General features: G+C 46.1%; 1 protein-coding gene across 4 annotated transcripts in view; it reads left to right on the forward strand.

The window, feature by feature from the left end:
• BCR (BCR activator of RhoGEF and GTPase) overlaps positions 1-14,814 on the forward strand; it is a 98,994-nt gene that overhangs the window by 53,080 nt on the left and 31,100 nt on the right. For all 4 annotated transcript variants that reach the window (XM_032706114.1, XM_032706113.1, XM_032706115.1 and 1 more), the window contains exons 3-8: positions 3,720-3,824; positions 4,345-4,530; positions 8,158-8,265; positions 9,655-9,715; positions 10,222-10,274; positions 10,620-10,760. In XM_032706114.1, coding sequence (XP_032562005.1) covers positions 3,720-3,824; positions 4,345-4,530; positions 8,158-8,265; positions 9,655-9,715; positions 10,222-10,274; positions 10,620-10,760 — 654 coding nt within the window. The remainder of the gene's footprint in view (positions 1-3,719; positions 3,825-4,344; positions 4,531-8,157; positions 8,266-9,654; positions 9,716-10,221; positions 10,275-10,619; positions 10,761-14,814) is intronic.

Below are 14,814 nucleotides of genomic sequence, written 5' to 3' on the forward strand. Positions count from 1 at the left end.
GGTAGCCAAAAGATGGAAGGGCAGTGGAGAAAGGCTAGACATGGACGCTGGCGTCAAAGAGGCAGGGATAGTCAGAACATGAAATACTAGTCAGACTTGTACAAGTGAAAAACAAGCTAACCAAGCTGGGTAGGAGGCATGGGATGGACTGCTGACCACCTGGCACTCCCTACTGAGTGGTTAGAGTTTGCCAATACAGGCTGCTCCCACTTCCTGCTGGGAACATCCCATCTGCACTGTGGTAATAGGTGTTTTATCCCCTTGCTAATGTGGTCTGGTAGATGTGGTACCAGTTCCTCCCCTTAGCACAAGCAGCTCAGAGATTTCAGACTGCTCCCTTCTTGCCAGGGTGGGGAAAGGAGTCCTAAGCCTTGGCAGGTCTCCCTGTGCTGGTGAGGAGCTTGATACCTCTGCCCAGGATGTTCCCTCTGAACTGCCCTTCTGGCTGGAGTGCAGGAGCTGAGCAGGCAGGGAGCTGTTGTCACAGTGTTGTTCTTTGTTACCCTTTTGTGTTAGATATGGGCAAAGCAGAAATGCCCTTGGCAAGGGGTGCATCATGTCCTGGCGTGCTGCAGGGGGAGGGTGGAAGGGCAGTCCCACAGGATCTGTGCCTGCTCACTGCTGTCTTGTTCCAGGTAAGCAATTCCCAATTCTGTAAGTGAGGAATGTTGTAATACCAAAGAATAAACTTACTCCTCTTCCTCCTGATATTGGCACCAGCTCCCAGTGAATTTTTCAGTCTTGGAGTATGTTTCGTAACAAGTGTGACTTAAAAAGCACCCTGAGGCTGAAGGAGCACCGGGGCTGTTTTCCAGATGTTCTTCCTGCTCTGTGCAGCCCCAGCTGACATTGCCAGCAAAGGCTCCCTCAGCAGGACCTCTTGTCAGGGCACAGGCTCCCTGGAGCAAACACAGCAGCACCGAGGTGGTGTATTGATCCCTGGCACAGCAGGAGCAGCAGGAGATCGTCTTTTCACATAGGAGGAGGCTGTATGTAAATTTGAGGTATTGCATTGGAAATCCTGTAACGTGCCATGTGATTGTTGGATAAACTTCCCCGAGGGTTCCTTCAGCAACTGCTGTACCCAGAGTAAAGCAGGCAAGCCCTGCCCTGGCTGGCTGTGTGTGAGGCTGGAGTTCTGCAAACACCACACTTGGAAAAATGCTCCTATTAAAAAGGTTTAGGACAAAACCGTGGACTTTGCACAGTGCCCGTGCGGTAATGGCCAGGAAGGAAGGCCTCCAGTGTGTCCTGGGAGATGTTTGTCTCTGAAAGCACATCTCTTTTAACGGGAGGAAATTAACATTCAGGCAGAAAATGCTGCTCTGTCAGCCCAGCAAGAACTGGCTGGTAAATTAAAGCTTTTACTTGTGAAGAGGAAAACTGTTCTCAGTGCTGTAAGGAAAACTGTTGTGCCACTGTGGTGATGGGGAAGTTTGAATCATTTAAATGACTCGCCATTGTGTGCTGCTCTTTACAGATGTTACAAACAGACCCAGCTGGTTTTTAAATCCTCACCTCCTCCAAGAGAACCTGCTAAATATAATTATAGTGCTGTGTCAATATTGACCAGTTACCTCATCCTCAGCAGTGGGGACTTTGGAGCACTGTTAGTTTTCGTCAATGCTTCTTTGTGTAGCTGCACTTTTCTTTTGTAAGTGTTGTAAGAAATCTTTCGAAACCAAGAGCAATTGTGTTTCTCTTGCACCAGCACTGCTACATCCCTTCCTCTTTGGATGAAGGCAACCTTTGTTTAATGTCTTGGAGCTGTCTGTCTTGATTAGGCATGTGTACCATGCCTTAAAAAATGGTCCATGAGCTGGACATCCAGGCACTGCTGCCACAGAAACCATAAGGAATGGTCACAGTGTTGCTGGACATTTCTGTTTGAGCTGTGCAGGCAGCCACACGGGTGCTCTGGAGACGCACAGAGGCTGTTGCAGCTCATTTCACCATGTAGTTTGTCACTGGTTTTCTGCAATCATTTGAACACGACTGCTGAATTACAAATCCTGCCTTCTTTGAGATGCCCTTTCAAGATTTTAAAGGACACTGTGGTTCTTACTGAACATCACCAAAGGGTGGGATGCAAAGACAAGTTCTTCTTTCCGTGCGGTACCTGACGTGCGTGTGAATGTTACGCGTTTCCTTAGAAGAGCTTCTGTCTGCCACTTTTAAAGAAGAGGTGATGGTGGTATTTGACACCTCACAAAATTTTTATAAAGTAGTTGCTGGAAGTCTTTTAGGCTAGAAAATAGCTTGAGAAATTTAATGAAAGCGTTCAGGAATCAGGATGGTTATTGATGAGACTGAATCCAGAAATATCTGGGAGCGTGAGGATCTGTTTCTTTCCTCGGGTGGTGCGTAGGCTCAGAGTCACACTCAGGATGTGATAGTTTTCCTGCAAGCTTTACCTATAGCCCAGATGCCTTCTGTTCATCATGAACCTCATCTATACATCTGCAGGGTTCAAGCACAGGACCCTAAACTAAGTGGAGCCTTTTTTTTGGCAGCTCTAGGGCTTTATGTTCAGTCAATAGAGTGGAGCATCCTGCTGTGTTTCCTGATCCTCCCACTGCTGAAATCAAAAGCTGAAGATTCCTCTCGATATTAAGAGGAGTAGGATGGAGCCACAAACAACCTACCCAAAGACCTTGAAAAGTACCCTTTCAGAGCCAACTACTGACTCTATTCTTAGAGACATTTAATAACATAAAAAGCTTGCAGGAATTGTAACAAGCTATTTCTGTGAATGACAGAAATAAAAAGAACTGGAAATAAGAATCTGTGAAAGGGGGGATGTTTCTCATTATTTATAACCTTCATTGCTTGGCCACATTTTTTTGGAAACACTCGGTTTCACTTTATCAGGTTAAACACTTTTTCATATAATAATTTTGAGAGGAAGCATAATTAAAATTCAACAGAGGATGACTGCTTCTCTTAACACTTCATGCTAGTCTTCCTCATTTGCCCATGAATGTATTTATGTTTGGGGTTTTTTTCCTCTTTTTCTTCAGTTGTTTTGGTTAAGAACTCCTTCATGGAATCCCAATAAGAAAATCAGCATGTGCGTTCCAAGCAGTGCTGACTATTCCATCCTCTCACTAAAAATAGACATTGTGCAAGCTGGCATTGAAAAATAATTTAGTGACTATTAGAGAGTGGGAGAAGGAACAGCCATCTGGGAGCTGTGGCAGGCTGGGGCTGCACTGTGTGTGTGCACACCTGTGGAGATGCAGGGGCAGAGCTCCTTCTGCACGGAGAAACATGGATTTGGAGGGCTCTCGTGGGAGGGGGGAGGGAATGGCACACAACAAGGCTCCTGAGATTTGTTTAGGAGGATAAATTCTGAGTTTTTTAAGTTCTTTTTTGAATTTTGTGAAGAGGCCTGGGCACCTAATTGAGGCACCGAAGTTGGATGACTAAAGCTAATAGCTGTAAATAATCTAAGTGACATCAGTTGCTGGTAAATAAAAATTTCTTTAATGTTTTATGTTTCCATATTGCTAGAAACAGGATTCTGAGAGCAGGTGGGTTTTTTGTTTGGTTGGTATTTTTTTAGTCTGAAAGTAAACAAATAACCCAAGTATGCTCTGGTCAACTGAATGGTATCTTTTACTCCATCTTTATTCTTGGATTTTTTTCTTTCTGTCTTCCTCCCCAGTCCCCTTTTAATATTTTTTTTTTCTTTCTTCTCTTTATCAACTTCTTTGTAGAGCGAGCCAGACCTGGAGAAAGGCCTGGAGATGAGAAAATGGGTCCTGTCAGGAATCCTAGCCAGTGAGGAAACCTACCTGAGCCACCTGGAGGCCCTGCTGCTGGTAAGAACTGGGGCCAGATGCCAGTTTGAACACTGGTACTTGAATTTTTACTGCTGCTTCCATCCAGAGTTCGCAGAACTTCACATACACATGGGTTACAGGTGTGAAGGGTACCTCTTCCTCCTCTTCTCCAGCAGAGAAAGAGAGGATTAAAGGAAGGACTGCATATAGCAGAACTTAGGGAGTTAGGGAGTTATTAATGTGGTAGTACCCAGGAGCTCTGTCTTTAAGTGTCCTGTGCTAATTATTAGACATCTTCCTGTACAGTTGGACAGAGATTAAGGAAATGAAGTGCAAAGGGATTTTAATTGCATCATTAATACCCTGGGAAAATCCACCTACTGGGGTGGCTGATCCCCATGAGAGAACTTGTTCATGTCTAGCTTTCAGGAGTTGTGTGAATGCAAATATCACTTATTAATAGGATGAAAAATAAATCTATAGAGGGATGTGTTGCAGTGTTAGGAGGGTGAATGTGCATGATTTGCATGATAATGATTTCCATTTTTCCTCATTTCAGCCCATGAAGCCTTTGAAAGCTGCTGCCACCACCTCTCAGCCTGTGCTGACCAGTCAGCAGATTGAGACAATATTCTTCAAAGTGCCTGAGCTCTATGAGATCCACAAAGAGTTCTACGATGGGCTCTTTCCCCGAGTGCAGCAGTGGAGTCACCAGCAACGTGTGGGGGACCTCTTCCAAAAGCTGGTGAGTCAGCTGCCATCACCAGAGTTTCTGGTACCTCTGATCCAGCTCACAGGAGCTGGTGGGTTCCCTCTGGTGACTGTGCACAGACTGAAGGGATCAAAGCCCATGGCTGGATTAGAGGAAAGGCTTCTCACTTTGCCACTGCAGTGAAGGGCCTCCAGCAAAATGGCTCTTTCATTGTCTTTAATTAAAGACTCCAGCAAGCTGTGGTGCTAAAATAAATACAGTTTCACAGAAATATTGGATCTCCAGAGTCTCTGCAGCACCATCAAAGCATTTGCTTTAGAGGAAGATGGGAGAATGGCAGTATTACAAAGTGAACTTTCTAACACTGACAGTGAACTGTTTCTCATTACTGTTGAACTCCCTCACATACTTCCTTCTCTCAGTGGTGCTTTGCTCTACCTTGTGCTGATTTGTGGTCATCACCTTTGACTTTGCTTCTCTGCCACCATCCTGGCCTTTGTATTCCCCTTGCTGTTATGCTGATGCAGTCAACCTGCAGCTTAAAATCCTCCAAGCAACCTCAACAAAATTCTCTGAGTGCGGAACAGGACAAAGACATATACAGCATATTCCTGAGGCTGAATTAAAATTGCTGGGTTTCTGAGCCAGATGACAAATTGTTTGCATTCTAGGAGATTTCTTTGGCCCCTTTAGCCTCTCCCCTAGCATGTGCAGAGAGCAAAGGATTAAAGGAGCTGTTTTCTCCTTTTTAGAAAAGAAAAAGAATCTCTGCATTCCGGAGGTGCCTCTGATTCTCAGGGTAGGAGTGACATTCCAGTGAGGGGTTTATTGGCTGGGGAGTGTATTTTCCAGGGTCAATCAATTGTTAGCAGCTGTGTAGCCCAGCATCAGCCCCATCCCCTGTGGAGCAGGGGGAGCTGGCCCTGGAAGATGATGTTTTCTGTGCATGCCAGCAACTCAAGATCAGAATAAGGGAATCTGCTTTTCACTGCCAACATGTTTTAGCCAGGAGGGGTCAAGTTGGTGCCTGGGTAAGTAGTTCATGGTATGCAATTTGAGCAGCTGGTTTAAGAAGACAAACCCAGCTGCTGCTGGTTGCTGAAGCAGAGATACAAAGGCTGCTTGAAGTGGCAGCCTCACAGACTACACTGGACAGGCAGTGCAGCGGTGGAACAGCACTAATTGAAGAGGACCTGAGTGTGTTCCTGGGCAGGGCTGGCTGTCGAGCAGCCTCTGCTTCACTGCACAGCTCCTCAGGCTCTTGTTTAGGACCATTCCTTGCTGCTGGGTGATCACAGGTGCAGGAGTTAAGCCCTTCTGGCACTCTGCTTTTATATTCCCCTGATTTTTCTGCATTTGTGACAGGACTGTTGATTTTGTTGGATTAGCACTGGAAGCAGAGGAGCAAATTGCCACAGTGCAGGAAGCTTCAAGCTGGCATAGCAGCTTCAGTTTTGGGTGGTTTGGTACAGCATCAGTGGGAATTGCAAACTCTTTCCTGGATGAGATAAAGCTAATAATTCTTGGCAGGCACTGGGAAGCAACTAGATGAGAGAGACAGCAAGAACATCAGGCATTACAAGGCATCTATACTGGATGTACATCAAATCCTTTGGAGCAGACTGTTTACTCGTGGTCATGTCATGCAATCTGATGATAAACACTGCAATACTTGTTATTATCCAGATGTCCCTGGGGACATTAATTTTCTTTATATCACGCAAAACACAGCACGGTAGATTGAAGCTACAGATAGTGGATATAAAGAGTTTTAGAATTTCATGGGTTTCTGGCACAAAGTACGATCTATTTGCAACATCAAATTGACTGTTATTACACCTTTTCCTGTTGAAATGAAGGAAAAGATGCTAGGCATGTGGGACTGAAATATGCTTCTCATTTTTGGGGAATATATTATACATATTTCTTTTGTAACTAGAAAGGGAACTGTTTGGAGCTGTTTTTAGAAATTAAGAAATATTTAGCAAATATCCTCACTGATGGGTTTCAGGAATAGAAAAAAAAACTTATCCAAAAGCCAACTATTTCTACCAAATCTTGTTTAATTTTCACTCTGCTCTTTTTAATTGAAAACCAGAAAAATTAAATCAGCGTGAAAGCAGTGTGTGATCATCATTGCTTTGATTGGAAGCTCAGTTTTTAATGAAAAAGATGTCTTTGTGATGGCACATTTAGAGGAGGAAAATGAAAGCTTAGAAAGACTGTTCAGGAGTAGCAGGAAATGAAAGAACCGCCCAGGAATGGAGAAACTTCAAAGCCCTGCCATGTTAGCTGGGATCATCCAAACCTGAATGTCATAAGCCCTGCAAATGATCAGTAGTTCTGGCAGCAGCTTCTTCACAGGATTGTGCCCCTGTGCAAATGCAGATTTCATTCTCTCCTTGCTGCCAGGGTCATCCCTGCTATAAGTGAGCAGAGTTTTCTTCAGCTTCAGTCATAATTGTGTGATTTTGTATGAGGGTTGAGATTGGTTCCTGGTCTTTCAATAAAATGTGACCTAGGAAATAGCTTCGCTGTTTCTCAGCCTCTGTCAGCTAAAGAAATTTTTTACAGGGAATGTTCTCCTGAGAGTGGCTTTTTCTGTTCCATTGTCTCTTGCACAAAGCTCCAGAGAGCTTTGGCACAGTGGTTGTGAGGGAAGGAGCACTGGCTGAGGGGAAGTAACTGCTCTGGCTGTTCTGCATGTCAGGCAGGAGGGTCAGGGAAGGTGGAGAGTCACCAGGTGAGTGCAGCCCTCCTGGTACCAAAGCCTCCCCAGTGGACCTTTCTCAGTGCTCCAGCCTGGGCTCTGCCGATGGCACTTGCAGGCGTGTTGGAGCTGCTGAGGGGTTGCACACAGCCTGTGCAGCTCTGCAGCACAAAGCCAGCTCTGCACTCCAGACAAGCTTGGAAGCTACCCAGGGATTTCCCAAGCTGGATCTTATGTTCTCTGGCATGAATATGGCTGCAATTCCTAAGTCAGCAAGCGGGATCAGTGCTAAGATTCTGTATAATAATGATTTATTACTGCACTCTGAGGCCTGTTCCGTCCTCTTCTGGACCAGTCACATATTCCTTCTGCTGGAAAAATTGCCATTTTCTGTCACCCAGTGCCACAGTCACTGCCTTCCAAACAGATTGTGCTCTGGATCTCTCTTGTGTATTTTCAGCACTCTGCTATTATAACAATGCTCATTAATGCAGATATGGGCTAATATCTGGGTTTGATTTAGTATATGCATCATACAGAAGCCAACAAGTAGCTTACTGGGGTCACATTTGGGCTGAATCATTCCTGATTCATATGTTGTGGCAAAAAGCCAGCAGTTCCAGTTACATCAATGAGCTAAAAGTTTAATAGATACTAATCTGGCAGCTCAGAAGGGAAAAATAGATGTCAGTAATAAGGATGTGTCATTCTAGCAGCCTTTCACATCCTTCACAAGTAAACTTGTTCAGCATGGATGGAACTGGGTGCATGGGGGCACCAGTGCTGGTTAGACAACACTGACAGGTCAGAGGTGTCTTTCTGGGCCTGCTTGGCATTCCCTGCAGTTCTTTGGTGGGAAGGCACATGACCTGGTCATTAGATACCAAGGCTGACCATCCTAAACTGTCTTCCTCCCCAGCACTTATTTCATTTTGTTTTGCTTCCTGCAGGCCAGCCAGCTGGGAGTGTACCGGGCCTTTGTGGATAACTATGAAGTTGCTATGGAGACAGCAGAGAAATGCTGCCAAGCCAATGCTCAGTTTGCTGAAATCTCTGAGGTAATGTCACGGTATTCAGACACACGAGCGTCTGGATCTGACTAATCCCCTGCTATGTCACTCCTGTCTGTGCCCCAGGTGTCTCTGCAGCCCTGGCTCCTGGAGGAGTGGTGAGCTCCTATGGACCCACTCCTCCAGCTCCTCTTCTTACAGCCATTTGTCCCTTGGGCTGATGGAGGTTATCAGAGACAAGCCTTTATGTAGGGTCCCCACCCAGGAAATCTGGTGAGAGCTGGCATTGCCTTGAACTTCTTCAGCTCTGTGCCACCTTCATACATTTCTAGAGGGGAAGCTGTGAGTTTCTCAGATGTTTCTCTTGCTAATGATGATGCAGACTGTGGTGTAAAAAGCCATTCTTAATGGCTTGCACTGTGGCTGTCAGTGGGATTGCAGCTTCACTGGCATGGAGAGGTAGCTCTCTGTTTGAAAAGGCAAGTGTGTCAACAATAATGCCGTAATGCTGTTTTTGGCCTACTCTGATTTCCTCCCTTTCAGAGGAGTACCTGTGTCAGAGCATCTTGAAGACTTCTTTTATGCTTCTGAGGCCACCAGCTTTGCCTGCAGTGCATGGTCTCATTGACTCTCTGTATTGTGGTGATTATTTCTTGAAGAACTCAGTTGCGAGGAAAACACGGATTTCATATGTGTCTCCTTAAAAACAATCAGATAAATAATCAGAGCTGAATAATACCAGGGGTGTTTAGTGCTCTGAGAAATCTCCTGAGTACCTCCTATAGTGCATGTCCCTTGAGATTTCTATGATAAAGAGGTAAAATATGATCCCTCAGTTTCGTTGTTTCCGAAGGATAATTCTGAAGTCATGCCAGTATTTGGATTGATGGTGATGACACTTTTGCACTTGTGTCCTGGTGAGGATTTTGGAGCTGAGCACATTAATGCGTGTCGTGGTCTGTGTGCAGAGAGCAGAGTCACAGACAGTGTTCCTTTGCTGCCATGGAAGAACTGACGTGTCCAAGGTCACCCAGTTCCGAGTGCAGGTCTAAGGAAGCATAACCTGGGCGTACTGAATCCCAATCCTGTACTTTATGTGCTGTGACAGCAGCTGTATCCTTATGGACAGTCTTTCTTCTGCAGGTGATTTAAAAACTCCATCCCTGTGGAGGTTCCCTGTTCTGCTGCATCTCTATTGGCACGTGCTCCTAACAAAATTGCTTGATATTTGAGATGTGTGGGTGCCTGTGACATGGGAATGATGGATTTACCAAGAAGTAAAGCACATTTTTCCATCAATGACTTGACCTGTGATAGGGCTGTCCTCCTTTCACTCTTAGGCTCTCCCCTGGAGGAGCAGATAGTCTGTTGTGTTCCCATGTGATATTTCAAGGTGATTGACCATCTGCTACGTGGGTTTTCTTCTTTTTCTTTTAGAATCTAAAGGCCAGAAGCACAAAGGAATCTAAAGATCAGACAACGAAAAATTCCTTGGAAAGTGAGTGATCCATACAGAGGAAACTGGTTTGTCAGCACTGTTTGGAGGTTGTTGCCAAACCTCCACTCTCTCTTTTTGTTTTTGAGTGCTGGAAGGTTGTGGAGTCTGCTGGCTCTACCTGGGAAGTAGCAGAGCTTGTTTGTAGTAGGCTGTGTGTGGATGGAGAAGTGCCTCCCTCATCAGACCCTTTGGGCAAAACCAGCCCAACCAAAGGGCTGCTGTGATTTTAAGGGAACATCTGCTACCCAGTGATAGCACAAATGCAACCCCAGCACTGATTGCTATATGAGTTTTGCCCTGTGGTGGCCTCTGAAGAGCCTGGTCAAGATGGGGTTCCGTGGTGCTTTATTGGCTGTACAGCACATTAAACTTTAGAGAAAGGATGTTTCCAGTAGCTCATGGGCTAATAAACCTCTGCCTGTACATTCAGTACACTGGACAAGTTGGTCTGTAGGGACTGCATTTAGGTACTTCTTCCTCATGTTCCTGCTGCTTTTCTTTCACAGCCCTACTGTACAAGCCCGTGGATCGAGTGACTCGCAGCACACTTGTCTTGCATGTAAGTATCTGAAGGGTAGTTTGCAATCTTGAGACCCTTTTCTTGTTTTCTTTGACCTTTAAATTTTCCATGGAGCAGGACTGCAAAAATAAACCTCTTATGCTGCATAAGAGCCTCTTCCCTTTACACTAAGGGGATGGAGTCCATAGGTAGGATGCTGTTATCTCTTCAATGGTGTCATGGAGAAGTGCAGAGTATTATTATCTCCTAGAGATAAAGCCCTGCTCTAATCAGTAAGAAGAAGCTGGAGCATCTTGTCCTACAGCTCTAGCTGGGGGCACTCAAACCCTTCTGCTCTCCAGTGCTGCTCATGGTTCTGTTCTCTGTTTGTGCTCCTGTTGTCAGGATTTGCTCAAGCACACTCCAGTGAGCCACCCCGATCACCCCCTGCTGCAGGATGCTCTGCGGATCTCTCAGAACTTCCTCTCCAGCATCAACGAGGAGATCACTCCTCGGCGGCAGTCCATGACTGTAAAGAAGGGGGAGGTGAGTCTTCCTGCTTTCATTATTTTCTCAGTTTCTAAATACTGGTTGTGTCTTTTCTGTAGGGCAGACCAGGAAGTTATGCTGTTAATCTGTTTGTTGCTAAGATACAGTTAATGCAGTGTCCTTGTTCTCTGAAGGATGTGGTACAGCTCCCTCTGTTTTCTGTTCAGAAAACAGTTTGGAAACCCAGAGGAAAAGTATGATTAGAGTTTTCTCCTTAGCATTGTTAAAATCATTTGTCATACATAATTGCTGTGATGCATATTGCTATGCACTAAGTGGATTTGTATTTTACCTGCAAACTGAAACCAAAGGGGAAGCCTGGGAGGAGAAAAAAGTGAAGAAACATCAGAAGTCATGAAAGATTGGGAAAAGCTGCTTTTTTCCAGATTCTTCATTTTCACCATAAAACTAATTTTCTGCATCCTTATTTCTAAAGAAGAATGTTGTAAATATGACTAGAAAGCAAAACAAGTGGAATGTGTTGGGAAAGCCAGGGGAGGTGATTGTCTCCTAAGAATGTGATATAACCCTTCTCAGCTCTGCTGGGAGCTGGACTGCACCCAGAAAGCTCTAAGATGTGCAGTTCCTTTACCTGCAGGCAATGCTGTGCAAGGAGGCCACAGAGCTACTCAGTGGTGAAGTCCTGCATTCCTCAATGGGCTTCGTTCAGCTGCCTCATCATTTCATTAGGAAGGGGTTCAGTCCCTCCTGACCAGGAAAGGCCAGGACTGGCAGAAGTGTTGTGAGAGAGAAGGATGTAGGAGACTGGACAAAAAGAGGTGCAGCTGAGATACTAAATGTGTAAGAGGAATTGTGGCAGCGTGCCAGAGACACTGGCTGGTCAACAGTGACCCAAAGTACCCTGTACAAAAACATCTCTCTTAACAGGAGATTGTTAAGATACCATGAACCTTCATGATTTATTCTCAAATCTTGACAGCTAAACATGCTTGCTCTTAGCTGTTAAACTGATTTTCAGCTGACAAAAGATTTGCTAGAAGCTGCAGTACTGGGAATTTGGTGCACTTTGTCCTGCAAGTGTTGCTCATTGTCTCGTTTTGCCAACCGAGGAAGTCTGCAGCTGAGAAAAGAAGAGGAGGGGCTGAGCAATTGGAGACTGAGGTAGAAGCTCAAGCATCAGTCACCAGGGCCTCAGTGATAGTAGATGGCCTCATTAAAGTGGCTGCTGATTGAGTCATAGCAGAAATCACAGGCTAGAATGCCCCTCGCAGGGGAGGGAGCATTTTGTGTTCTCTGGTTGTCTGTCAGCATCTCAATGAGGGATGAGGCTTTGAAAAGTGTCAGGCAGAATCCTAATGAGGTGCCAGAGCCCAGGCAGAGGGGCAGGCTCAGGAGGATGATCCTGATGATGGCTTTTTGGAGCAGTGTATTTGTCAGATCTTAGAAAGCAGGATTGGGCTCAGCAGGCCTGTTCACACTCTCCCTGGTCCTGCAGTGACTCCAGGTATGATGTGGGGAGGGAAGAAGGGGACATAACAGAGGAGAGGGCTGTGGGTGTGCTGGAGGGGACTGGGAACCCTTTGTGCTCTCCCTCACTGCACACAGCTTTTACTGAGCCCAGGGAAGAAAAGGACCTGGTTCTGATGCTTCCCAGAGTTTGCCTTCCACTCTGGGAATCTAGCAGTGAATATTTTCTTTAGTCATTTGGCAGCAATATCCCACTTTTTTCAAAGCAGTAATGCCCCAGTGGATGCCCTTCTGTGTCTAAAGAGTAGGTATGTTCACTCTCCTGTAGTAATCCAGAGACACAAATCTGCTCCCAGCTACTCTGTGTGGGTTAGTGATGGCTGTTCCTTCCTCTGCAGGCTGCTCAGCTTGGGGTCATAGCTGGGTTTTGTTTATGCCTGTAAATCTTTCCTTTTCTACTTATCCTTTCCTCCCACTTGCCTTGCTGGTGCTTCCCCTGGGGTGACAGGACAGTGTGTGGATTGCATCTCCTAATTGACTGCTCTCAATGCATAATGCATTTTTTATTTTAATGAATCACCAGCTTGCTTTGATGGCTTTTTTCATTATTTGTCTTCCTCCCATTGAAATTTCCTTGGTGGAAAGGAAGGAGGGTAAAACAGCCTTTTCCCCTCATGTATTGCTTAGGTGCTGATCTCAGTTATCTTTTTTCCCCAGTCCTTGCCTTTTATGTGGAATATTTTTTCTCTTTGAGTGCGTTGTGGGGAGGAATCAAATCTCCTTTGCCAGCCTCTTGCTCCTGCTCTTCTTTTCAGGATTGCTTTGAACTGGGGAAGGCAGCCAGTTGTTAATCTCCCTAGTGACAGGCTGCTAAGGAGGGGAGTGCAGGTCAGGAGAGAGTACAGGCTCATCAGCGCAGCCTTCCTCGCTCTTGCAGAAGGTGATTCCCTGCTTTGGGAGCACTGGCTCAGTCTGACCTGCCTGCTGGCTTCCTGTGTGATGCCAGGTATCTCTCCAGCCCCCTGGTTCTGCTGGGCTCTGTAGGCTTTGTTCTAATTCTGGACCTATGCAGATGAACTGGAAGGTGTCTGTGGTGCAGTTTAATTTGCTGGGCTGAATGAGCATTCCAGGTAGTGCAAAGAGATGGGAACAAAGGGAGTAAAACCTTTCACCAGAGGGACAGAAAGAGCTCCAGCAGGGATGGCAGTATTGGTGGATTGAGTCTGTGAACAGAGAGTTTGGTCCTTGCTGACTGTAGCAAACTGCTTTGTGGTCTGCTGAGGGCTGTGGTGCAGAGGAGCCAGGAGAGCCCTAGCCTGGCAACACAGGGGATCCAGGAGGGCTTGTCTGGCCTTTGGGGTCTCTTTCCATTCAGCTTGATCCGCTACATTCTCTTGCTTTGTCCTTCCCATTTTTCTACTTTTATAGTTTTACTTTCTTACTGTTCTTTTTTATGGATTATCTGCAGGAATCCACTTTGCTAAGCCTCTGAATAACCAAACGAATACATGGAGCGAAAGGGGATCTGAGCAGCACTGTACCTTGTGACTGGGAATGTGAGTGGTGGAGAATCACCCACCCCTCGAGTCCAGGGAGCAGGGCACCTTCCTTGCTCCCTGCTGATCCTGCTTCACCACTGCTGTCTTAGTTTAAATAGGGAACGTGGTTAAGGTTCTGCTGGGGATGGTGCCCTGGGGAAGAAGGAAAACAAATGCTTTGGGATGAAGGATGTGTCACTATTATGTGCAGAAGGAGAGGAGTAATAACCTTTTTTACTCTTATTAACAGAGCAGCTCTATGTACTGCACCTTGTGTTTTTTTCAACTAAGCCCAGATGCAAATGACTGTAGCACTTGGGTCATCTTGCAAGGGAGCAGAAGTGCAGACTGAAGCCTTTGGAAAGCTGGAAGCTCAGCGTGAGGCCTGGTGCCTACTACTCCGAGGCCTTGGGCAGATGTTGGCAGTTGAGCACTCAGAAATGATCTTGGCTGCTTCACACTCTGTCTTACAGCTGCAGCCAGAGGGCTCCTGGTGACAGGAGCTTCAGGAAGAAGAAAGAAAGGCTATTAAAATGCTCAAAGTGCAGCCAGTTTAATTCCCTGGGCAGAGCATCCCTTTATTCTGCAGTGCTGGTCTTGCAGCACACACACACACACACGAGGAATCATTTTCTTCCTACGCTCTGCAGAAAGCCAAACCAGCTCTTCCTCACTGACATGTGCCAATACCCATCTCCTGCTTTTACCCTCCTCCCTCTGCCTCACACATGTTCCAGCCCTTCCCGGGGCTCTCTCCCACGCACACACTGCAGGGCTCTGCTGTCACCACATCAGATGAGCTCCTTCCTCGGCACACAGGCGAGGAGAGATGGCCTTTTGTGCAGCTGTGGTTCTGGTTGAGTAGGTTTTTAAATTCCACTTTTTGTAATGTGTCTCAGACAAGCTGGCCACACTTCCTGGAGTTAATCAGTCTGTGACAGCAGCAGGATTTCTCATATGCAAACAGCACAAAAACACCGTAGGATGAGTAGATGAGCACACAGGTAGTCGTGAGGTTGGTAGCAGAGGAGGGGGAGATGCTCAGTGAGAGAGGTAAGAGGAGGAGGACAGCAACAGGCAATCCA

Source organism: Chiroxiphia lanceolata, chromosome 18 (genome assembly GCF_009829145.1).
Source record: "Chiroxiphia lanceolata isolate bChiLan1 chromosome 18, bChiLan1.pri, whole genome shotgun sequence".
Lineage (NCBI taxonomy): Eukaryota > Metazoa > Chordata > Aves > Passeriformes > Pipridae > Chiroxiphia > Chiroxiphia lanceolata.